Source organism: Haliaeetus albicilla, chromosome 8 (genome assembly GCF_947461875.1).
Source record: "Haliaeetus albicilla chromosome 8, bHalAlb1.1, whole genome shotgun sequence".
In the NCBI taxonomy this organism is placed as follows: Eukaryota; Metazoa; Chordata; class Aves; order Accipitriformes; family Accipitridae; genus Haliaeetus; species Haliaeetus albicilla.
Genome location: NC_091490.1, coordinates 24,559,100 through 24,585,422, shown reverse-complemented (window position 1 = coordinate 24,585,422; position 26,323 = coordinate 24,559,100). Strand labels below are relative to the sequence as shown.

The window sequence follows — 26,323 nt, the reverse complement described above, 5'->3', positions numbered from 1 at the left end:
GATGAATTTTGATTGCCTGACAACTGTAACTATGTGAAGGTTCATCACAAAGGGAAGGAGAAGAGCTCTGGAAAGCCTTGATAAACACTGAGCTGGTAGGCCTATCTGACTGCTTCTAGCTGTCCTTATAATTAAATAGAGGATATTATTTGAGGACACAAAGGTTTAAAAGCTGCTGGTAATTTGTCAGCTTTATGCACTAACATTCTAACAAAATACTGTTATTGACCTTCTAATTTTTTACCCCATTCAGAAACTTCTATGCATTATACTTTATTTCTAAAAATGTCTTCAATAGTGAATCTTTTTTCTCTTAAATATTACTGAGCACATTGTACACAAATGTTTCAATATGCATATATAGCTGTATCTTAACCTGTGCACCAAATTCTACTTTCTACTGGGCAATGTAAGCATTCTGCAAGTGCATGACTGTATGGCTCAAATGTGACAGCATCTGTCACATCCAGCTCAAGCAGCCACACATCGGCTCTGATAGCATGAACAAAGGTGCTGTAAGTATAGCAGAGGTCTTTTCTGACTTGGCAAAGGAATTGCAGGTCGATGGGATGGACAGGCGTGTGATAGAGTTGCATTGTGGAAAGACGCAGGAGATGGCTTTCGCTGGCAACACAGTTCTGTTTCATACGTAATTCGAGGCATTATGTCCAGGCATAAATAATCCGGTTGCATTGTGCCATACCCTAAACAAGCTAGGCTGGGTAACAGATGCAGGACATTTAGCTCATGTGGAACTTGTGTTAACGTAGCTGGACTGCTTGTAATATTAAAAAAAACTTTTAAACTTGGTAATTTAAATGAGCTACCTAGTTCAGTACCTCTTCCTTGTGTCATCGCAAGCAATGCATTCCTGAAGACATTGGAAGGCCACGACTAAGCACTAACCTGAACAAGAATGGGCCTTGGCACGCTGAGTGCCTCGTTTCTTCAGCTCCAAACAATCCATACAGTAAACTAAGCAACCCCTCAGTACAGTTCAATACTATGTCAAACATGCTCCCACGTTTCAAAGTAGCATGAGTTGAAAACTTTCTATATCCTTGCACAAGTACTAGATAAAAGACCTGGAATCTTAGCTATAAATCAGTACAAAGCCTTCACCTGAGGCCTTTCATGGCAGAACTCCTAACTTCATGTTCTCTATAAACAGGTATAATGAACTTCAGGTTCCTACTATGACAGAGAATACATATTAAAAGATTAGCAAGTTTTAATGTAAAATGCAACTACTTTTCTTAGGGATAAAAAACCATTAATGCCTATGGAAAGGATGGAGAGAGAGACCAGAACGGCTCTTACTCGTATCCTGTGGCCCAACAAACAGCACCAGGTCTGACCATAATAAAGCCCCAATTGGGAGGATAGCTGCCATTTCCCTCTAACCAGTGATTTAATTCGGCCTGTCAGCCAGGGATAATTGGTTTCTGGTTGACTGAAAAAAGTGACAGTGACATCAGCTCTCTGCTACCCTTCATTATGGAAATTCTTGTTGTCTTGTAATAGGGCCTCAGCACACTGCGTGCTTTGTCAGCTTTTACAGGTCTCTTGTCATGCAGTGCAATGGAAATGCAGCAATGTAAGACACAGACAAACCTTTTCAAGCTGTTTACCCTCTAAGTTTTTGTAATACATTTTTGAGAACCAAGATTATTTCTTTACAGGAAAGTGTGGTTTTGCTTGTTTTACTGGAAATTTGATACTATTGTTGCAGTCATGATGGTCTAAGGCTATAAACAAGGCGAGGTTTATTGGGAGAGGCAATACCTTTTACTAATCCAGCTGATATGGCTGGAAAAATAAAGATGATTTTGGACACATGAAGCCTTCCTGAGGTCATGTGTCCTAAGATGGTCTGGTTTTTAGTTCAGATGGTCACATACACCATCTGAACTAATAAAATATATATAAAAAATATTACATTTCTCCCCAATTCTCACCTTGCTTATAGGAAAATACCTCTTTGATGCTAGTGGTGTATTATTGGAAAAGGTGTCATTTGTTCTGTTGAAAGCATGGCCCAAGACAACACAAAAAATTATTTAAGTCCTTGTTTCCTCTTTACACAGCTTCAGGCAGGGGGTACAGCTTTAATTTACAGTGATTTGGTAACACTGCTTGAGACTTACATCTGTAGAGGGGCAGACCAGGTATTTCCTCCAGTGTTATTTTCTTTCATTCAGCTTTCCTCCCACTCTTCCTCCTTTCCCCTGGGCAGCCAAGCACTAGTGGATCAGGTGGAGCAGGCACAGATGACAGCACTGCAAGCACTGGCAGGAATGGACACAGGCGATCTCACTCTAGCCAAGGACTTTTCCAGCTGCTGTATTTTCCAAAGTGCAAAGGGAATGCAGCACACCTATGAATCTACCTGTAGAGCAAGCCTAGTACTGAGTTCAGACTTAACAAAACTTCTGCATTATTGTGACAGCAGTGAGTGTCTTGTTCCTGGCTCCTGCTAATTTTACCTCCGGGTCGCACTGGAATAGCATTCCAGGAGGAAATCTGCTCTGTGGAGTCTGTAGCCATACAACTCTCTGCAACTTCCACACTGCATTAATCCCCCAGAAAAAGATGGCAATGGCCAAGATCATTGTTATTCAATCCATACCGGCTGATAGAACACTCAAGACAATGGAGGTACAGTGCCCGCCCTCCCCTGCGTTAAGCTTCTCGGATGCAGTGAGGCAGGCTGAGACAGTAAGAGTGGATTTGACCTCCTTCTCTACACTTTTCACTTGCTGTACTTTAGAAAGGAGGCAAAAGAGAAGCCTGATCAACAGGATTCACATGTCAAACATCCATAACAGTACAACAAGCCTCCAGTTGATTAGTGCCCCACAGAGACCTGAACTGAGAGACTGGGGTGGTCTTTTCACGGCCTATTTGAAAGAATTTCTTGGCAATGCTTCCAGTGATGGACTTATTCAGCACTGTTGGCTAGAAAACTTGTTGGAGTCTCTAGACAATCTTATAACCCTTTCACTTCATGGCCTAATTTAAAACATTTGTGTGTATGTGGTGACTGGCAATAAAAACCAGAAAAATCTCAGACTAGAGGAAGTATAGACTTTGTGGGTTCCTCCCTAGGTCCCACCCATCACTGACACATCTGGGATACAAAAAGGATGAATGACAGCACAGGTCATGTTTCAGCAGTGGCATACACCATGAACCCATGGCAAATTAGCTCTAAAATTCCTAGAGACATAGACTTTACCTTAGGTAAATGTCATGGCCAAAGTAAGGCAGCTGTTTAGAAGGAGATGTGAATGTTTATGCTACTAGATTTACAACTGGGTACTTACAGTGAACAGCTATTAAAGATTACATTGGAAGTAAATTGAAATTACTCAGCTGGGTCTTAAAACTTGCATGCCATTTTAATGTAATTTTATTTCTCTTTGGTTGACAGCTAAGTGCTTAACAACAGAGTTGACTCCCTATCTGCTTATTGTTTAACTTGTAGTTGATTCAAGTATCTGTAATTTCTAGGTTCACTGTATCTCAGAAGTGAAGATTTTGAGCTGGAGAACAAGTATTTCAAGACGAAACCGCTTCCTCCAACACCAAACCCTCTTGCACAAAGCTACTCCTTAATTTCCAACAATTCAAGAAAATCTATTTGATAAATATACTATTTTCTTGGACAAATCTAAACAGTTGCATTTGCAAATTATGTACAGTCTCACATAGGTGACCAAGTGCTTATTCTTTGATGCTGTCTCTCTTCAATTAACGTAAAAGTCAGCCCTTTTACCTATGTGAGATACTCTATGGCAAGAAAACTTAGCAGGAACCAGCACTGGAACAAAAAGGATCAATATAGTTAAATTTTGCCTGTACCACTTTAACTATAAAAGAATTAATGCTGAAAGAACCATAATGACCTAAGAGGTCAAGGACATTTTGTTTCCAGAGCGTAATTATTGTAGCAATGCCAGTCATGGTAATGGATCACTTAGCATTGTAAAATTTTTCTTTGAACTAAATCCTTCAAGTAACATAAAACAGCAAATGAGAAAAAACGTTACCTAGGCTTGTGCTAAGTCAAAATGCCTGGTGAACTTGTAGACTTCATCAATTAGGACAAATGTAGACGCTTTGTAGACTGCCAAGAAACCATATAGTACTCAGCACAGACTAAATAATATCAGCAACAAATAAATAAAAAAATCAGGTAGTTACCTAGAGAAAAAAAACAAAACCAAACCCCAACAACACAGAAGAAACAAATTGCACGGTCAAAGACACTGAATTTACTTCTTAAAGTGCAATGGGAAGAAAATTATGGCTGGGCCAAAGTCCATGCTGTAATGCAGTGGTGCAAATTCTACTTTCTTTGTGGGGACGCTGGACGCCAACTCTGAATTCCACTGAGGGAAGTAATTATGCCCAGAATATTTTTGTTTGCCCATAATTTGTCACTTATTTACATCTAAGGACAGGCATTACGTTTGTTTTTAAATGGGAATAAATGGCTTCTACCAGCAATTCAACTTCCTGAATTTGAAGCATCTGCAAGTACATGCAGAAATATAAAGTCTCAGAAAAAAAATAAGCTATGTTGAATACCTGCATGAATTTTTCCATGCCAGGTAACAGGTATGGAAAATTCTGGTCCATGGCAATCTAGTAGTTAGACTGAAAAACACCTGAATCCCACTACAGTACAGTGACAGCTAAGCAAGTCTCAAGCCTGTTCCATGGAACAGTTTCCTAGCATGGTTACGCTTGCTGGCAAAATAGTTCTCATCAAGGTTGCATTTTCCTTATATATTTCACACATGAAAACTCATGAAGCATGTAGATTTATACTTCCAAACTGATGATATTTGCTATGGAAACAATGAGACCCAAGAAACTAGTTACCTGCTAAATGATGTTTTTATGGACTTGCTATTCAGATGCGAGTGAAATGTAAGGCTCAGTTTAAAACTTACAGCACCTTGCTCCCAAAACTTCCTTTTCCATGCAAAAACAAAATAGAGAAACTTATTTTTACAGTTTAGGTACAGCTTAACTGTGACTCTGTAGAAATGAAAGGTGGGCAAGCACAAGCAACATCCTAAAAGAGCAGATGCCCCAAAGATAAGTAGGTTTTTGCCTTCAGTGCAAGAAAAACATAGTAATATTGATTGCTCTATTATGACTTATTGATGCCATCATTTCAGCTCAGAATACCTGAAAGAACCAATTCTACTTAAAATATTATTTGAAATAATTGAATATTAAAATATAATTTGATTTTAATGTACTATTAGAGTGAAAAAATGAAGCTAAATAATTGTAGACTTCAATTAAAATGCGTAAGAGGGCTGTGAGTACAGTCAACAGCAACAATCCAGAGTTAACAAATGCTTTGAGAATTTTCAGTATTTTTATTGAAAAATGCAACACCTGAAAATCATGCAGTGTTTATTATGCTCAGTGACAACCAGTATCAACTTACAAATCATAAACAGAGAACACATGCCGTTGGAATAAAGTGTAATCCTGCATTAGCATTATAGTTCTTCTTTCAAGCTCCCAGAAAAACAAACTCGTTTTTGGTGTCCCATTGTCACTAGCAATTAAGTTATATCTGGAAAGCTAAAAACGTAACTGATAGAGAAGGGTGAATGTCCTCTGATGTGCTGATGAACCGCACCCCCAAGTGGCTATTCGCCCCAGCCGTGGGGCACTCCGGGGCCTCCAGTCCTTTCGCTGTCCGGGAAGCCGCGGAAAGCACGAATTTCGCAGCGCTACGTATGCGAAGCGCTCCAAACACTCAAGTAAGAAGAGACAAATGCAAAATAATATTTTTGAGGAAAACCATCGGCAACTTGGAAATTCCGAGTTGCTTGCCACGGACTGCTCTTGAAGCGTAACACGCCTTGCTTTCACACCGTATTTTTAAGCACCGACTTGAATGCGGCCCGCCGCTAACGGCTGCCCCGCAGCGGCCGCACCGAACGAACTGGGTCTCGCTGCCCGCCCCGAACCTCTACGGGCGCCACGGGTGCCGGGCGCTGAGGAACGCCCGTCACGGACGCCGGGGCCCTCCCCCTCGCAGCCGCGCTGTGGCTCCTGCTCACGGCGATTTCCCGGCGCCCCCCCCGCAGGGCGCCGCCGGCGCTGGCGGCAGCGGCCCGACGGCTGAGGGGCAGGAGGAGGACGGGGTCGCGCTGAGGGGCTGTCCCCGGTGCCGGCGGGGGGGGGGGGGGGGGAACGCTCCCCGGCCGCCCCCGCGGCGAGACCCCGGTCCTCCCCATGGCCGCGCTCGCGCATGCTCAGAAGGGACGCCGTCACCCCCTCACGCCGGCGCACAGAGCGAGCCTGCGCGCGGCGCCGGGATCCGGAAGCGGCGTAAGCGGCGTAAGCGGGTGCGGAGTGCAGCGGAGTTTAGTGGCCGAGCGGGCCCCGGGGAGCGCTCGGCGCCGCGCAGGTGCGTGAGGCCGCCCCGCCGGGGCAGCGGGTGGTGGCGGGCGTGTTGGGGGGGGAAGGGGGGGCGCGGCCATTTTGTGTCCCGCTCGGCGGGGGCGGAGGGGCTGTCGCGGCTGCCCCCGTGAGGGGGGGCGGGTCCGGGGCGCCCTCTTTTGCCCCCGAGCTCGATGCCGTAGGGCCTCCCGTCCCCTCCCCGCCTCGGGCCGACCCTCGGCTCCGCGGCGGACCTGCTGGCGCAGGGACAAAGGCACCGTCCGCGGGCCCTCCTGAGGGAGGCGGGGAGCCCGGCCGCGGACTTGACACTTGGCGGTGACAGGAGCGGGGAGAGGCGGGCCGCGCCGGGCGGCCCGGGCAGTCCCGCTGCCCGGGCAGACGCCGGGCGGGTCTGCGAGCTGGCCCAAGGGGACGGGCGCCCGGCGGGAAAAGCAGAAGGGTTGGCTTGCCGTGCTGGGGTTAAACGGAAAGCGAGTGCGCCTCGGTGTAATAGTAACAACAGCAAGAAGAGCGTACGCCCATCCCGGAGTATTTCACGGTCTATATGTGTCTAGGAGACGAGCAAAAGCAGCCCCAGCCGCCTCTTTAGATCTAATAATAGGCAGTGTCGGTTCGCTCGCTCTGAGTAGTGTTATGCTGTGGTCTGGAATAGAAAGTGATGAGATTTAGTACTTTAAGAAAAGCTTAAGGTATGCAGGGTAGGTAAAACTTACAAAGCGAAACACAGAAAGCATTAATAAAAAAGGAAGTTACGGGTAAGTGCTGAGAGTAATTTTTATCATAATTCTTTTGCAGATTATGAAATTACAGTTACGTATTTTCTCAAGGTCTGGAGCAGAGCCAAATCTTCACAAGAATTTTTTGCCAATCACCTATGAAGCTCCTGATTTTGACGTTGCACTTCTGCAATGAAGAAAAGGAGACGGCTCGCTGCAAATCTAAACGAAAAGGTTCATCTTGGCCATGAGAAAGATACTTCAGAACAGATGCTTGTAGTAGACTGTGCACAAGAAATCGTCTCAAAGCCTGCACAAATAGCTCCTGCAGATCAGCTTGAATCTTCCCAAGAACTTTCACCATCATCAGAACAAAGAAAGCTCCTAAGCTCATTGCAGTATAACAAAAATCTACTTAAATACTTAAATGACGATAGACAGAAACATCCATCATTTTGTGATTTACTTATAATTGTAGAAGGAAAAGAATTTAGTGCTCACAAAGTTGTAGTGGCTGTTGGGAGTAGTTATTTTCATGCCTGTTTGAGCAAAAATCCAAGCACCGATGTTGTCACATTAGATCACGTAACTCATTCTGTCTTTCAGCATTTGCTTGAGTTTCTCTACACCTCTGAGTTTTTTGTATATAAAAATGAAATTCCGTTAGTGCTGGAAGCAGCAAAATTTTTAGATATCATAGATGCAGTGAAGTTGCTAAATAATGAAAGTGTTTCTAACGTACAGACTGATGTGGTAACTGATGCACCTACGCCAGTAGAAACACTCAATGAACTGACAGGTAAACTATTAAATAGTCATCAGTGCACTTTTTGTGGTCGAAGTTTCTGTTACAAGAAGTCCTTAGAAAATCATTTGGCTAAAGCCCACAGATCTCTTTCACTGGATAGAAAACATGGGTTAAAAATGGTTGAGAAGGCCAACTTTTCCACTAGACGTTCTACAAGAAACCGTAAATGTCCAGCTAAATTTGATAACAGTGACAATGAAAGTGGGGATGCATCTGACAGCAATTTGGAAAAAGTCAGTTCTGACAAGGAAACATCTGATAGAAGTGAATTTGAAGACAGTGAAAGTGAATGCAATGCTGATGAAGAGGGACAGGAAGAGGAAATGTCAGCTGAAGATTCAGAGTCTGAAGAACAAAGTGAAAAAGAACAGAATGATACTGAAGAGGGTTCTGAGGCAGTTGATGCAGTGGGAAATATTCCTGAAGGCTTAGCTCCAGTCATCATTCAAAGCAGTAGCAAAAAACTACTTCAGTGTCCCAAGTGTGACAAAAAATTTGATCGAATAGGTAAGAGCAAGTTAGGTTGATCTCTCCTTTTTACCATATGGTGGTGCTCTTTCTACGGGAAATAAACTGAGCTTTTTCTCTGTGCTGGAGAGTGAAGATCAGAATTTCTGGATCGTCTCACTGATCCAGTATGGTGCAAATTTTTCTAAGGGTATTAAGTTGTTATGTCTGTGGTGCTAAACAGTTTCAGTAAATGAACTGAGTGCATTATTTGAAAAATCTGGAAATACTAAATTGATTTCTCTTTCACTGCTCTGGATTCTGGTTGTTAGCATGATATGTAAAAGCAGCCTTGAAAAAGGAGGGAAAGATATTAAACGATAAATTGCATGAAGTCTGAGACCTGTACTGTGTTTTCTGCCAAATTAATTTTAAGTAACAAAGCTGTCATTATTGCTGCAGTAAAACAGAACCATTGTCAAACAGCCTGAAATTCTTTTATTCTACATGATGTGTACATGTTTAGGACCTAGTCACTCTGACTTCTAGCTTGATTTTTCTTGTCTGTAGTTAGCACCAAGTAATACTTTGTCAGCGTAATCTGTTCTGTTAGGATTGTTTATGTTGCAGTGAAATCTAGGTGTATAGTTACTTAGGGTATCAGAAGAGTAAAAATTTCAGTCCTGACCCATCCAGTGCTTTCCTGTCCTCCTTTCCTACATTAAAAGTAAATTACTACTCTACTCCAGAATTTTTGTGTTCCTTCAGTTGGAATAAATGTTGAATTATGGTCATGTAAAGTATTGACTTCCCTCAATCATGGGAATTAGGAAGGAAACAGTTCCTCATAGTGTTAGGCATTTTTTGGTGTTCTTATAATAGATGCATTTTGTCTTTCATAATTTTGAAATTTTAGGAGTTTATGAAAATGGGGTGGGGCTGATGTGTGTGTTAATTCCTCCTCACACACAGTGTGTTTAGCTTGCTGAGGTGAAATTATTTTTCCAAGGTCACAAATTATATCGTAGAAGCCATTTAAAATTAAAAATATGGGACTTAACTGTACTTGTAATGCCATATCTTAAAGTAACATAGGAAATTTTCTGAATTTGGGAGCTTTGTTATTAATATTGAAAGGCTACTGTGCAGAAATAAATGGTTTGTGAATATTTAGGGTTGTAATGGTACATTTTGGTTTTACACACATTGGAAGTCCTTTTCTCTTTGCACTTTCATAACTTATAATTCTAGTTTTGTGCTCAAAAAATACATGAGAAATAGCATTAAAACAAGTGATACATGAAGTATTTCTTTATAAGCTTGTATTACAGTAGACAGTTGACTTGTATTTTAAATCTATGAGCTATAGTACTTTTTTTTTTCTTTACCTAAGTCCCAGAAGTATGATGCATATTCTACAGAGAAAAAAAAATTGTCTAGTACAAAGCCTGCTATTGACTTGAGGTAGGTAGATCCTCAGTGTAGGACGAATTCTATCCTCAGAAGAAAACCGGCAAACAGAAGAGGGAATACAAGCACTGTGAAAGAAATGAGAAAGTAGTATTTTTGTTTATGGTAATAACTTCAGTCCCAAATAAAGATCACTTGCAAGGCTCTGTATCATTCATTCAGTGTTTTGTTATTTGAAAGTACCTTAAAAATACCAGTTTGTTGCAAGGCTGTTCCCTGTTCTGAAAAGGTACTTCACAGTCAGTGTAATGAAAGAGTAGTAGTGTAACTTTCAGTACTTAAGAATAGAGTATGCTGTAGGGTTGAACAAGAAGGGACTTGTAACCCTCGCACAGATTTAACAGTAATACAGAGCCCTTTTATTTTTATCTTAAAAATAGTTAAGATGGAAGCGTATGGAGGAGCCTTGGATCAAATGTGTATATGATCACCGTGCAGTTTTCAGTGGTGTAAACCAGTATAAATCTTTAGATGTGTGTGGAAGGTACTTAGATCTTGACCACCTTTGATAGAGACATAGAACAGACCCTAAGTGTGTGTATTGTAGGTGATACCTGTTACAGTTTATGCTAACAGATTTTTGTTGTTGTACAGGCAAATATGAGAGCCATACACGTGTACACACAGGTGAGAAGCCCTTTGAGTGTGATATATGTCATCAGCGCTATTCAACGAAGTCCAACCTGACAGTGCACAGAAAAAAACACTCTAGTGATACTGACTTTCATAAAAAGGAACACAAATGTCCCTACTGCAATAAGCTGCATGCAAGCAAAAAGACTTTAGCAAAGCACGTGAAGAGGCAAGTACAAGCAAATTTGTTTTGCGTTTCTGAAGAATCGTTTTTTTAGTTCAAAAGCGAAAACAGATGTATGTATGCACACTGCATATTCTGCATTATTTCTGTAACAATTTTTTCAAATAAGTATCTTTTCAAAAGACATGGGGATTAGCAGTATCAACTAACCTGCCATAAGGAGTGCATAGGGACTGACTAAATAGCAATAGCAGTTCTGTGGAAGTTCTGCCATAGGTTTTTTACTATAAATTTCAGAATGCTCAGATTAGCTAGCACAGTCAGTCAGAACATGACAGTCTTAATAATTACCTGTGTTGCTTTTAATATGGAGGAAGAATAAAATACTTTCTTTGGTTTTAGATGTTGATGCTATACTGTTGATGATAGGTGGATAAGCCATTTCCATGCAAATTTTTTTTAGGTAAATAATTTGTTTATGACAGGCCTAATTATAAGGTATTATTATTTACATACAACTTTTCTCCTCTTTGTAAATATCCATAAAGCATTATAATTGAAACTGTCCTCTGTCTTGCCAGTTGTCATACGAGATTCTACAGGAGTCTATAGTCAACACTGCTTTCCAGTTACTTGTGCCTTTAGAATTGTTTAATTATCACTATTCTGTTCTGCTGTTTTGGTGATCAACTTTCATGACACATAAATTTTAGAAATGGATGTTTACTATTTAGGTAATCCTCATCTTAGAAGGTTATAACTACTTTCAGCTTCTGTCTTTCTCCTAGGTTTCATCCAGAGAATGTACAAGAATTTCTTTCTATCAAGAAGACAAAGAGTGAAGGTTGGAAATGTGATGTAAGTAATATTTCAGTACTTTTGGGTTTTTTTCATGTAGATACTATGTTTTGTGTCTTGAATACTTAAGTGAAAATATGGTATGTGTTTCTGTGAAATCTTAGTAAGCTTTGTAAGTGATGGTATAAATTTCCTCTTTATGTGCTGATTTAAAGACTGAACTTTATCTGTGTGTGACCAGGTAGATAATACCAAATTGAATTCTAAAACAGTTGAAGGCAGTATTTTTTAATGTGATGTTATTATCATTGTTAAAATACATCAATTTGCAGATGATTAGACTTGAGTGTTATGAATACTTTAAAAACAAAGTATTTGCTCTCCCACTAATTACGCACATCAAACACTGACCATAAAGTATACATTTTTGGAAGGCTCCCTCAATAGTGAGGGACATATATGTTAAATATGAAACACTTTCTCATTTAGCTGAACATGCACATCAACAGAGTTGTAAATTTGTACAAAATTTATCTCTAGTTGTAAAGTCATAGAATCCTTTCCTTGATTTTCCCCCAGGAGAGGTATATGTGTGAAACTACACCTGCCGTAAAAAGGAGTTTGTAGAAATTCCACTCCATAATGTCTTAAGGTTTCCAATGTGGGGTTTTGTTCGATTTTTTTAGAGGGAATCTGTTTACTTTTTTTTTTTTTTCAGGGCAGCTGTTTTGTTTATGCAAACTGCTATATGCCCCTGTAAGTCTGTAATATTAGGTGCCGTAACATAATTACTAACCTTGCTTTGTTTGTGAACTTTCACTTATATAGTAGGAGGTTGGGAGATATCAACTGTAGGAATTTGTAGTGTTCCTTCTGCTAGTGATGGTACCATGGTTGGAGGTATTATATGGTTAACCAAAGGGTGTTATCTTCCAGATTAAGTTATATTTTGTGAAGGTATTACAGATTCTGTTTGTTACTAGATAAGAAACATTTTAATAGTGGGAATCAATAGTGCAACACTGTTGAAGTTCATTTGGAAAGTACTCTTACCAGGTGAATAATTTGGTAAACTCCACTTTATGGTTTGGTTTTGTTTGGGTTTTTTTCTTGAAAGTTTTAATTTTATGTTAAGTAGAAATTTATAAAAAGTGAGCTGCTGCTCTTGTACTGCTCATGTGCATTCAAAATGGACTTGAATTGAAAGCAGGGGTAGAATTTTAGCTTTTATAGCGGTTGGAGAATGAACAGAACCCTTAGGAGCTGTGACTTTGTTTTCAGGTTGTTTAGTATGTTCTGAGGGCTGAGGTGCAGCAGATGTAACCTGCAGGATTTCTTCAGGTTGTTGGTTTATACTGTAGTCCATGTATGAACACCAGGATTTGGTGACCATACTTTAATCTTTGAGGAATACGAGCAAATTCACAGAAACAGTAGAGTATTAATAGTAAAGAAAAGCAAGGCAGCTGTTATACTTTTTACAGGTATGGGATTTTCTTACACTTATATTTAATGTTGATGAGTTTTTAAACAAATAAAGCTGTTGCTTCTGATTTCCTGAGGCTAAAAGAGTGTTATTCAGGTGTGCTCTGAGAAACTGATTGCACGATATAATGTATGGGAGGTAGGTAGTACTAAATTCAGCTTTTATAAACAATGGCAAGAGTTTCACAGTGAAATCGGTGAGCACCATGTTGATTTATGTTAAAGCATAGGACCCTGATGTTAAATTGTAATACCTAGTTTAAATACTTAAATTTGAGCTGCGGCTTCAATTCTGCAATTGAACTGCATTCTTACTTTAATGACTACTAGTAATTCTTGTATATTTAGGTTTTGATTAATCTGAAAACAGTACTGAAAAGCTCACATAGTTTTAACATTGCAGAAGTTCTGTAGCTCTATAGTTGGAGTTATATTTCTTTGTTGGTATTGGCATTTTCTTTTTAATACATGCTGTCAGAGAATTTCCCAGAGGAAATAAAGGAACAGGTATGACTCTAGTTCTGCAGTAGCTTATACTACAATAGTTTTTACCACAGGCCAACTGAGCTGTTTCAGCATCCAAAACCAAGCCAAAGCTACTTGCTTTTTTTCCATTGGGTTATTTTCTGCTGAGTTACTGTGTTGAAACACCCTAGGAAAAGACTCTGGTAAGTGCTGGAGTCAGTAGAAAGAAGTGGGGGGGTGGTACATGTAACTATGCAGTTGCTAGTAGTTCAATTTAGGCTGCCATGGATCGGCATCCTATTTTATATAGTGCAATCCACTAAGGTTTATGTAGAACACGGATTTTTGGGTGTTGACTGCAAGGCTTTACAAGTTGGGATAGGCTATGCTTTTGAAGAATACATATTTTGTCTTACATTGCTGTATAGAGCAGATGAACTAAACCGTTAGAGTTTATGAATAGGAAAAAAATCTAGTTATACCTGATGTATCTTTGACAAAGTGTATTATCATTTTAGATTTGTAAGAAATCTTTCACTCGAAGACCTCATTTAGAAGAGCATATGATCCTTCACTCTCAGGATAAACCCTTTAAGTGTACCTACTGTGAAGAGCACTTTAAATCCCGATTTGCAAGACTGAAGCATCAAGAAAAATTCCATCTCGGTATAGAAACCTCCTTCTGACATGTAAACAATAGATTTAAAGTAAAACCTTCCTCCACCATTGTATGTCCTGATCAGTCTGGTTTCCACCCCACCTCCTTTTCCAGTTCTCTCTTCTCCAGTTTTGTGGGGGAGTTGGTGTTGGGGTTTTTTTGTTGGTTGGTTTTTTACTTTTCTGTTCAGCTGTCTTTGGGAGGCATTGTATTGTACCTAAATAAATGCAAAATTTTGGGGGGGAAGAAGAATTAAGGTTAGTTTTGTTTTAAAACTTTTTTGCATGAAATTGGTTCTCAACTATGGAGTCAGATTCTTCCTGAAGTTTTCCAAAGACCTCTTCCTTTGCACCTGAGGTATTCAAAAGAATTTTTTTATTACTGCAAATTATTTCTGCTGGGTAGAAACTTGATTGGTGATAGTGATGGGAATATGTTTTTTCGAACAGTCTTAAGTCGGCTTAATTACTTTTGACTATTAATTCTAAATTTTTGCTTTACAATCATGAAACTTGCCAAAATATCAGGTATTAGAAATAACTTATCCAAGCAGAGAGTGAACAAAGTCTAATTAAAGTATGCTGACTGTACTAAACATTAATCATTTGTTAGACAAAACCGTTGCTTTGTAAATTGATCAGGTTTTTAACAGGTAACCAGTCTGTGCATCTTGTTTGGTTTAACTGACAGTTAATAACACTATGTGTGTCTGTCTCCTTGTAGGGCCTTTTCCTTGTGATATTTGTGGCCGCCAGTTTAATGATACAGGAAATCTGAAACGCCATATAGAATGTACTCATGGAGGAAAGAGAAAATGGACGTGTTTCATCTGTGGAAAATCCGTTAGGGAACGGTAAGGAGTTGTGTGACTGCTTGAACTTCAGCAGAACAGAGAAATACTTGGTGTGCTTTGTTTGATTCTGAATAGGTTTTAGCTTTGAGTTTTTAACATAAACGAGACTACACCAGAGGGCTAGTGTATCAAAAAGTAGCATCAGAGCCACCGGTAGCATGTGATTTTCTGATGACCTCTAAAATTAAGGGTGACAACTGTAGATAATTAGTTATGAGGTGGAACTATATTAAAGTCTTCCCTCTAATTCATTTCACTTAGGGTTCCTGTGTTGTGCAAGAACATCTTGCATTTGTTTGGGAAAGAGTTTTCTGCCATAGATACTTTAGTAAATATACTGATGAGGACAGGAAGATCAGGAACACTGGTGAGAATGACTAAGAAGAAATTGGACTTCTACAAACACGGTTTCCTGGAAGATGGAATAATAGTGTACAACTTTTGCTGCTGCTTCTCTGGAGGAAAAAATTGTTAATTTAGCACTTTGAAAAGTGAAAGCTCTAAAAGTTGGCTTATAAATTCCAGTATATAGATAAAGAGCATAGAAAAGCTGTAGAAGTAAGATTCATCCCCCCCTCCTATGTCTGTTCTACACATATGAGGGAGAAAAATGTGAATTTTAAATGGTTGTTAACATGGCTTCCGTGCTGGTATCTTGCACTGGTCTATAAAGGAGATCTTTTATGTTTTCCAAATGGTGATTTAAATTTAGGTTCTGAAAAAATAAGCCTTATAATTTTTTTAAATCTGGACAGAATACAGCTTCATCTCAATAACTGTGACTAAGATTCTAGTTATGTTCTATTTGGGAAATATTAAAAGATCTGAGTTTGTGTACTGCAGTATGTTTTCTTGATTTTTAATTTTTCTTCCAATGACTGACAAAGATCCCCGGAAGTATTGTAAGAGGAAGATTTGTCCCTAATGGGTTTTGTTGCTGGTGTGTATTTTCTAGTAGTTTGGTCAGTAGGGTGTGCATGTGTTAAAAGAAAATGTACTAATGCAATAATGAAATAGTAAACAAACAAGCTATAAAGCACAGATAGTCTTTCAATTCTATAAAGCTCACTTTGAACTGCAAGAAGAATTTCTGTCAAATATGTTTACACACTTTAAGTTTCATTTATGTTACGTAAGGCAGTTGAATATTTACATTTTGTTGCTCTCATTAAAGATAAAATTTTTGTAAAGCATATCTTTGAAAAATAATATTGATAATGAGTACTGGAAGGAGATCAAAGAATTTTCTCTTTTGTTTAGTTCACACACTTACCAGCTTTGTATACAGTAAATTTTACTGTCCTATTCCTTTGCTTGAGAGGAATTTTCACCTGCATGCACTTTTTTTTTTTTTTTAGATTGGAAAGGCAATAGTAAAAGTAGACTTGCATATGTATACATATGTATGTGTATATAAATATATATATATTTTTTTAAATAAGCTCTTTGCTGAGTTAAGTTAAATTAACATCCATGATCTAGATTTCCTTCATGTCTGACTTTAAAACTCTGGCTTAGATATACATATAGCAACAAGGTAATTATTACATAGAAGAGTGTCAAAATTGATGTTTTCTTTAATGTATGTTGTCCAAATGTATGTTGGGACAATGTTTTGTTTCTTTGCTTATATTGTTTTGGGACCCACCTGGTTCAGTAGATCGTAAGTTGCCATATTGCCTTTGAATGTATGTATATGTGTGTGTATCTGAATAAACTGATGCAGTTATTTGGATATATTGTGATCCATCAGAATTAAAGAAATTGAGAAAATGGTAGTCTCTTTCACTTCAAACTGGCAGTGACATTGCTTAAAATTAAATTTTACTGCCTTTGTTGAACAGAACAACTTTGAAAGAACATCTGAGAATTCACAGTGGAGAGAAGCCTCATCTTTGCAGTATTTGTGGGCAGAGTTTTCGTCATGGAAGCTCTTACAGGTACAGATTTTTATTAAATAAGCTGCTAAACTGTCTCGCTTATTTGGTGATATATATGCATTCATGTTATCAACATAATTCTTCATAATGTCTGTGTTTTGATTTTTTCCAACTCTGAGAGCATTAGTAAATGCTTTAAATATGCTTAGATACTGAAAATATATTAATAATCCGTGAGAAGTCATTTAATTTGTAATACAGTAGTAGTTTAAACACAGACAGAATCCCATACAAATCTTGTATCAAAGTTGACTTTCTTGCACATCTAAAACTTTTGCATCTTTGTTATTCAAAGAGAAAATAAGCAGAGGACTACTAATTAACATCAGATATGAGAGTTTAGCTCTGTTCTCTCTTGCTTTCTAAGAACAGTTAAAGCATACCTCAGTTGAAAGTTAATTCCTGATATTTGTGTGAAGCATTAAAGACTGTGTTTTCTGGTATTTTGCATTGAATTAGCAGTTCTGATTATGTTAACAAAATTGCATTTTATGGTTATATTTATGACTATGATTACGCAGACTTCATCTAAGAGTCCACCATGATGACAAGAGATATGAATGTGAAGAATGTGGGAAAACATTTATTCGGCATGACCATCTGACAAAACACAAAAAAATACACTCGGGTAGGCATTTTCTTTGAAAATTGGCTTTGAAATTACTATTTTGAAATAAGATCAAATAAAAAATTAATTATGGATTGGTTTTTTTTCAGTACATGCAATGTTTTAGGCTTGACAAAAGTTCCCCTCACTATTTTTAAGGTCTACTAAAGTAGGCTTAATCTTACATGTTTTCAAGGTTTAAAAACCACGTGTTTCCTCCATGTTAACATAGAAAGCTGAGGGACAGTCAAAAATATGTAACAGTGAATTGCTTTAAAAATAATAATTAAAAAAGCAAAAGTGAAAAAGGAGGATTTTTTAATGAGTTCAGATTTCTTTTTTAATAGCAATTGTGTGAAACATTATTACCACAACACAGAAGAAGCTGTCACAGTCTCTGTCAAAGTTTGCACACTGATCACTTTAATGTAAGAACATCAAAGAGGTGCTTCTGAAATCTCTGTTATGGGGAAGAGGGAAGGAAGCTGGTGGGAGTCAACCCTGAGAACAGCCAGATGGGGATGATCTGGAGGAAGAAAAAAAATTTGTTGCACTGAGAGCAGAAAAGTTATCAAATGTATAGGAAGAGCGAAGATTCACTAGGGACTTTTCCTTTCTCAGAACAGGATCCAAAGGGAATGTGGCCTTCTAGGAGGTAAAATACTTTCTAGGCAGCATGAAAATACAAAAGTGATCAGAGTCTAAACTTCCTGAGCCTTTATTTTGAAGGACAGCTTCTTTTTGGTGTTTGAAATCATAATGTCTGCTATAAAATAAAGAAATCTTTAAAAACTCAAGTACAAAAAAAAAAAAATCCTCTTTTCTACTCTATTTGCTTTTCCCCCTCTAGAAAGTTACATTCTTTGACTGTCCACACTCCTCCTACTTACATGAGAAGAAATACTCTGCCACTTTGTGGAAGATCTCAAGATGACTAAAAAGAATCAAGATACTTTTAAACAGCAGCATAAAAGAAAAAGGTAACTATGTAAATCAGGATAATTAAGAAGATACATACTTTGATTGTAATTTTAAGTTCTAAAAATTAGTAGCTGAAAATAATTGGTATGTTCAAATAAGCTTCTCTTTTAAAGCCCCTGAATTATTGAAGATACCACATTTCGGGTCATAATGAAGAGAGCAGATTCCTAGTCATTCACTTGTACCTCTCATGCAGTGGGTATTTGGGGAAGTGTCTCTTAAGTCCTGGATGTGAATTTCTTTGTAGAAATGACAGATGGTCAGTAATAGTCATATATAACAAGTGGTAAAAATCCTTACTCTGATAGAACCAACCTACTTCCCGAATTTTGTTTTTTGATAACAGAATCCTCCTCTGAGTAAGGTATGGAAGAGCTTGATTGGCTGAATTTGTGAACATGGATCTACTGTATGTTTTACAATTACAGCTCTTAGGCGTTTAATAAGCTCCAGAAGATTTAATCAAAATCTATTGAATTTTGCCCTTGTAGGTGAAAAAGCACATCAGTGTGAGGAATGTGGGAAATGTTTTGGCCGTAGAGATCACCTTACTGTTCATTATAAAAGTGTTCATCTAGGAGAAAAAGTTTGGCAGAAGTAAGTGTGGGTTTTTTACAACTGCATAAATACTTCTGTACTGTAACTGATATTGTTGGGACTCGCGTGTTTGTGCAGAATTCTAGTACTCTGTGTGCTTGTCATGCCCGTTACCTTAGTCTTAGTAGAGATACCATTATTGTGGTTTGAAGTGAATGTCAGAAAATTGCCTTCACAATTTAAGCAAGATGTTTTCTTTGTAGCATAATTAAGTAAATAAAATAACAACATAAAAAAGGGTAAAATTTTAAGCTGTCAATTAGTTGTCTCAATGTTGTTCTAAATTGATGGTTTGCTCTAATACTGTCATTGCAGACTAGTTAAGACTGAATTATTAGACATCATTTAAGCACTGTGAGAACTATCCCACACAGGTATTGTACAGGCTGGTAGCAGATTAGTGGCTCTGAAAGTAGGTAAAAACTTTGAAACCTGAGTTATGTCTATAAATTGAAAATGCAATGGGGTTTTTAAATTCTTGAGTTCCAAAAATAAGCCTTTCAGAGATCTCAAATAAACTGCATTGTTCTTCAAATGGTGTGTTTTAACTGCTTGTACTCATTAGTATTGTGTAGAAGCCATTATAGACATGTCTGTATTGAAAGTCTAGTATATTGTCTGCTTATTCTGTTTGTTTTTTCTTGGTAGCCAGTAGCCTAAACCATTCCTAGTACTTTATGGCATAATGCTGCTGAAATGAAAGCCTCTTGTGGATGTTGGGCAAAACCTGTTACTTAAGGATATTTTGGGGGTCAGAAAAGAAGTTTTAGTGGCTTTTTGCTCTTTGAATACTAAGTGCCATTCCCAGCAGAGAATAAGATTGAGTATCGAAAAGAATCTAATTGACCTTATTGGTATGCAGATGCCAGGAAATATGAGCATAAGTGAGGATATTTGGAAACTTTGATATTCAGCTATTCTGCAGTTAAAGATTTCAGAAAGGACAGTGCACATACTTTTTTTTTTTTTTTTTTTTAAACCGACTAACAACAAAACTATCTAACATGGAATGTCTTTTCTTCTTTAAAGATATAAAGCAACATTTCACCAGTGTGAAGTCTGTAAGAAAGTTTTTAAAGGGAAATCAAGTTTGGAAATGCATTTTAGGACACATTCAGGTAAAAATGAAATAAACCACAACAAAACCACAAAACATATAGGAATGTATTTTTATGCATCAACATTGATGGAATTGTTTAATTCCTTATAGTTGTTGAGCATTCAAGGCAAGAGTAGCAGGAAGCTGCAAGACTTTTTATTCTTTCTCTTATGTTGGTCCTTCCTGAATACTACCCTCTGAATGTGTCAGTTGAAATATTGATAATACTCAACACAGGTTTGTGGTATGCTCTCTATGCCTCTTCCTTTAGTTTACTGGTGTATGTTCTTGCCAAATTTACCCAGACCTTCTAATCATTTTTGTGGTCCAGAGAATACTACATTTCAAGTGGTAATCTAAACAAGGATTTGAAATCCCTTTGGAAAGGTTTATGTCCTTATCTATTTGACTTTGGTTTTCCTGCCTTATGTTTAGGAAGATCACTGTCCTTTTGAAATGTATAAAAGTACACACTGAGCTCATTTAATACCAGTATCATAATGATTTAAAGACTGTTCTTTTTTATTTGTTTTATATTCTGATTATATTTGTGTGTACCTGACAGAAATCCCAAGTATTGAGAGAATTGTGTGTAAGGAGAAGGGTATGCTAATATAACTTCTAAACAACCTTCTAATGGCTCCCTTGATTCTAAATTTGATGTTAAACATACGCTCTTTGTTTTCAGTAAAATTGTTTTATACTAGGTCTCTATGCCATAATCCATGTATGTATTTGCATATTTACTTGTGACATGGTGTTACTCAGAATACCTAATTCTTACTTCTCTGTCTTTACAGGTGAGAAACCCTACAAATGTCAAATCTGTAATCAGTCTTTTAGAATTAAGAAGACGTTAACAAAACACATGGTTATTCATTCAGATGCCCGACCTTTTAATTGCCAACACTGCAATGCAACATTTAAACGAAAAGACAAGCTGAAGTATCATATTGATCATGTTCATGGATCAAAGGCCGCAGAAGAGGCATTGACATCATCTTCAGAGGAAAAGCTAGTCTCCTTACCAGTGCAGTACACCTCTGATGACAAAGTTTACCAAACTGAGGCTAAACAATATGTGGAACAGCCCAAAGCATATCAATCAGAAGCCAAAACTTTGCTACAGAATGTATCTACAGAAGTATGTGTGCCTGTGACGCTGGTACCAGTTCAGATGTCTGATCCGCAAGCTGATCTAGTACAGCATACTACTCAGTCACATGGCATTCTTCCTCCACAACCCGAGCAGACAGATTATCAACGAGCAACAGATTTATCATTTCTAGAGAAATACACTCTTACTCCACAACCTGCAAATATTGTTCATCCTGTAAGGCCTGAGCAGATGTTGGATCCTAGAGACCAGTCATATCTTGGAACTTTACTGGGGCTAGATACAGCTCCTACTGTACAAAATATTTCAAACAATGAACATTCATGATCAGACCATAACATTCCACCTAATATACTAAGCCATTAGCCAACAGAAGGCTGATATGGCAATTAAAATTTATATTTTATATTTTATTTGGACTCATGAGTCTTCTGCATAGTTTTGGAAAAACAGGTTTGTTTACATAATATTTGAACATTTAGGCACATTTTGATGCATACTGAAAGAGTGTATCTTGTGATTTTAGGAGTTTTTAAAAATCTTATAGATGGTCTTTTAAAAATTATGCTCTGAAATACCTTTTAAGGATAGTGGCTGAAAAATGTAATTACATATCTGGCTGTTAATTTAAAAAAATTGTTTGCCTTTCTGCATCTCACTGAGTCAATGTTTTAAGTGTAATAGAAAGCATTCTGAAAGAACAAGGACTATATCAAATTAACTAGAAGTTGTAAGGGCAGGCAGGGATATAAAACACAAACTTTGAATTATGTTTCACAGAGAAATTAAAATATAATTTTACATGAACCCTCAGGCATTTTTGGAGGGTTTTAAAGTCTGCTGGATTCTGGAACCTAGCCAATGGACATAGGAACTAGATGCTTCTGAAAAGTGATTCAGGTATTTTATGAAGACACTAAACAGGGTGTTTGGTGACCCCCCTGAGTATAATTAGGCTGCCTAAATTTGGCCGCTTAATTCTTCCTTGATCTCTAATATTGAATTATGTGGGAAGATCTAGACAATGGTATTGTCTAATTTCTACAGTTAGTACTATATAATTTTAATATGCATTTTTTTCTTGCTTTTTCAGTCTTGTTTGTCTTCTAAAGTGTGCCCGACACTCTTAACTTTGAAAGAAATGGGAGTATTTGCAAGGTCAATTTAATCTATGAACAGTCATAATGGATTGGCATGGTTTATCCTTGTTAGAGCATAAGTTATACCAGGGTCCCACATTAGCATGCCCATTTTCAAGTAATCTGTGACAGAGGAGAAATTTAAAGGCTATTATTTCCAGAACAGTACTCAACTTCTATTTAAAAAAAAAGAAATAATCAGTAATTATAAATCTCTTGTGAGTTGCTAATGAAATTGTTTTGTTTCTCACTTTCTTGTACTGTGTTTATAAAACGAAGTCAGACTCTCGAAAGTATTTTATGTCTTTAATTATTTTTATCTTTTTCTTTACTAGACATAAGGTTTTTTTCCAAAAGAACCATTTTGAAATACAAGTCTAGTGTAATTCACCATGAAATCTAGTATAATTTAACCTCATCAAGCTTTCTATTTTAAGCCTACTTTAAAAATAATTAGTCTGTGTTTGTTTGGTGAATATTATGCCAAAGAAAGTATCTGAAGTAATTTTGTAATCTTCATTATTCCTCACAAGAATTGCATATTAAGGCAAAATTTTCCTCAGTTTTCCCTATCCTTAAATTATTATCTTAAAAGAAACTTTAAAATGGGAAACTGGACCTATGTGTATTATTGTAACTGTTAAATTTGTCAAATGACCTGAGCACAAGTGATCTGTGGTGAAAGGCTCTTTTATCATCACAGTTCTATAAACTCTAAGTGGCATGGATCATTTTAAATCCTATTGAAATACTTCGGTGTTAGATTCTGTTAATCCCCATCTACTAAGTGTTGAGCAGTTTGCAGGAGAGGGGCCAGAGCTGCCTGAACGTTCATATTTTGAAGCTTGTACCCCAATGGATTCTTAACCTAAACACACCAAAGATTTCTGTTAGCTCTTAAATAGTGGCAGAATTATAGAATTTTAAGTGTTATCGATATTTAAATAGGACTTAGCCAAAGAAGCACAATAGAAGTCCTAAACTTTAAAAGTTCAGTTTCTAAAACAGGACTACATATGTTTAACTGTTCTATGTTTGTATCTCTAAAGTAAAATTTAGAGCTGTGCTCTGGGAATGTTCAGACTGACATGCTGTAAATATATCTGGTAAGAAGATGAATGCTAGCAAATATACAGCAATAATGAGGCCATTGAATGCCACCTTCTGAAAGGACACTATCAAGTACTACCCTTCCTGCTTTCTAACTCCACCTTCATCTCCTTTCAAAATGAAACTGTTTCTGTCATCTTTACACTCCATGGCTTGAAAACAGCTGTTTTACGTCTAGTTTTCAAGTCGACATGTATGTAACTCATTACTGCATGTGGACATGAAACATGACTTCCAGCAGTTGTAATTGTACTGTTAAAAATAACCCGACATCAATGGTGTCAGTGCAGTTCTCAGACTAAGAAGCCTAACTCCTTGTTATTTCTTTTCTGGCCTACAGTAGAAAAAAAAGTATTGTGAGATTTTGACAAAGCAGTGGCTTAAAAATAGTTGGTAACTAATTTTTTCTTTCAAAATCCAGTCTGTTTGGAAGGCACTCTAGGAAAATACTAAAATGGAATTTGGAGCATATTTACTTGATAATGTCCTTTTTAAAATTCTTTCATGATTGTGCCTTTTATATATGATCTGAATAATAGCTTTTTCTCTAGTTCAGTTGATTATTCAGAAAACATGAAGGTCAATATCTTCCAAAGGGCTTAATGTTTTTGGGTGCCCAACAAGAAACAGACTATATAAGGACTTGTTTCAGAAAAACGAGTGTTATCTTTGCTGTTTGGGTGACCAGAATTACTAGTCATTCCTGGAAAAAATGACCTACTAGTTCTTTGGTGTTCTTTTTTTGCAGATAACCCTACTAGTTAGTGTTTTTACCTGCTGGTCAGGCTGGATCATTGCCAGTTGACAGTGAAAGAAAATAGGAAAGCTTATGTGCTAGATACATAGTTTTTATTTTTTTAATATCATGAGCTACAATTCTTACGGCTTTACATCTATTGAAAATTCATATATAAGCAAAGTAGTTTTTCATGGACTGGTACTTCATTTGGTAGGTGGAAGTAGCTGGTCTCTGCTTGATGGAGGACAGTGCCTCTTAAGAGGACTGGAGTTGAAGGACAGAGATCTGCGCCTCACAGCTGCGTGGGTTGAAATTCCTTGGGTGTCTGGTACCTCCATTTTAATATGTATATGTACTCATCCAAGAGTCCACGTCCTGTTGATCTGGAGGGCGCTTTTACAATAAGGCTATGTTTTATCTGGCAGTCATTGACTCAGTTGACTGTTTGTTGCCAAAGAAGGAAGAAGCAGGTCTCTTAAAAATATCTCTAAAGAATAATCTTTTTTTGCAAAAAGTTGGTCTTTTCCACATGCTGACCTTTGGGGAGAAGAGTGGAGTCCACGTTGGTATTCTAAACTGCTACATGGTTCTGAGAACTTACTGCACTTGTTCTGTTTAAACATTGAATTCTGTATTTTTCGCTAAACAAATTTCGGGTTGTTGGCTGGGTTACTGCCCTTAATTCTTTAAGTGGCTTTTATGTTCAGTTTATTTATTTATATTGGAATTTCCTCTTTGAGCACTGACACTTTTCCTACAGAGGTATGGCTCTCATGGGTTCTTTTTATGCTGAACATCAGTAATTGTAATGGTGATGATACATCTTCTGTAAGGCTCTGGTTTCCTTAAAATACAGTGCTACTTTAGTCTGGATTATAATTCAGGCAGTTATTTTTAAAGATGGATCATGGCAGAACACAATGACAAAAGATTTATTTGGTATCATCAAAGAGCTAATCTTATTTCCCTAGTAATGAATGTGAAAGAGCATCCAGAACTCTGAAGAATGCTTCAAAGAAATCACCTCCTAATGTGCTTGATCGAACATGAAATGTGTTATGGAGTGCTAAGGAATAAAGGACCCTCAAGTTTTTAAATTTAAAATAATTTCAGGGTAGAAGTTCATGAATGTAGAATTCTGAGAAGGCTGTTGTAGATGAATAGGGTTTTTTTCCCTGGAAACAATAAAAAAGATGTGAAATTTTTCTGTATTGAGCATACATGCATAACTGATGCAGATTGCATGTTCTCCATATGACTGAAGCTTAAGGGAAATAGAGTGCATTTTTCTGTAAGTCCTTGTGACTACTGTCACATGTCATCCTTTTCTACAATATCGTCTCACAGTGATTTGGTGGTTTCATTGTATGTATTGAAGAATGACACTGGCAGAATGTAATACAGGGCAGTCACTTTGCTTAAGCCCATAAAGATCTTTTTCCTGGGTTATCGGAAATGTTTTGGTTTAAAAGGATTTGATGGATTAAAGGTAGCAAGGGCAAAATTTTTTGAATCCCCCGTAACCATTTTGATCATGTTTAAATGTCGGTCCTTTTATATGAAAGAATAAGGTGAAATAAACTCAATATTTTGTCACTGGTATATGAGATAATGTGTTTTAAATGTGATCTGTATAGGTTGATATTTTAGATGGAAGTCTAAGTAAAGTTGTCTTTTTAGGGGAAATTCTTTGCTGTAAGGAAAAGTTAGGAAGTGTACTGTAAATGTAGAAGTACTCAGTCCTATGTGTAATTTTGTTTGTTATCAAAAAGTAAAGTTCTTTTGTCTTAACATTGCTTGCTTCACAGGATTTCTTGCAGGGGTGCTTGTGCTAAGTTTTGATTTCTGCCCTTTTTTTTTTTTTTTTTTTTTAAACAGCATGGAAACCGTATTCTGTATGTCTTTCCGTTTTAAAGCTCAAGAAAGATAAACAGATGAGGCAAATTTTTTCATCAAATTTGTGTGTGTCTCATCCTACATTTTATTTTAAAATATTTTGTAAATTAAATTTATTTAGAAAAATACTTGGCTTCGCGTGATTGTTTTAATTTACTTATTTTTAATACGGGAAGAGATTTTTATCGTGGAAGCTCGCTAAA

At 37.5% G+C, this 26,323-nt stretch overlaps 1 protein-coding gene across 4 annotated transcripts; it reads left to right on the top strand.

The window, feature by feature from the left end:
* The first annotated feature begins 6,092 nt into the window (after positions 1–6,092).
* Positions 6,093–26,248, top strand: ZBTB41 (zinc finger and BTB domain containing 41). 4 transcript variants are annotated; one of them, XM_069789364.1, is made up of 11 exons: positions 6,093–6,445; positions 7,234–8,469; positions 10,474–10,681; positions 11,425–11,494; positions 13,903–14,050; positions 14,766–14,895; positions 16,740–16,835; positions 17,357–17,463; positions 18,915–19,020; positions 20,050–20,138; positions 21,004–26,248. In XM_069789364.1, exons 2-11 carry the CDS (start codon positions 7,347–7,349, stop codon positions 21,561–21,563), a joined length of 2,637 nt encoding a protein of 878 aa, XP_069645465.1. In that variant the 5' UTR covers positions 6,093–6,445; positions 7,234–7,346; the 3' UTR covers positions 21,564–26,248. The 4 variants fall into 4 exon arrangements, with proteins under 4 accessions (XP_069645465.1, XP_069645464.1, XP_069645461.1 ...); XM_069789363.1 differs by having other exon boundaries at positions 6,095–6,445; positions 7,266–8,469; positions 20,920–26,248; XM_069789360.1 differs by having other exon boundaries at positions 6,096–6,445; positions 20,920–26,248.
* Positions 26,249–26,323: the final 75 nt, after the last annotated feature.

Excerpts from the sequence above, each read along its gene's own strand:
- ZBTB41 (XM_069789363.1), top strand. The coding sequence starts at position 7,347 with ATGAAGAAAAGGAGACGGCTCGCTGCAAATCTAAACGAAAAGGTTCAT. Across the intron at positions 14,051-14,765 it reads TCAAGAAAAATTCCATCTCG|GGCCTTTTCCTTGTGATATT; the intron begins GTATAGAAACCT and ends GTCTCCTTGTAG. Across the intron at positions 16,836-17,356 it reads CGTCATGGAAGCTCTTACAG|ACTTCATCTAAGAGTCCACC; the intron begins GTACAGATTTTT and ends ATGATTACGCAG.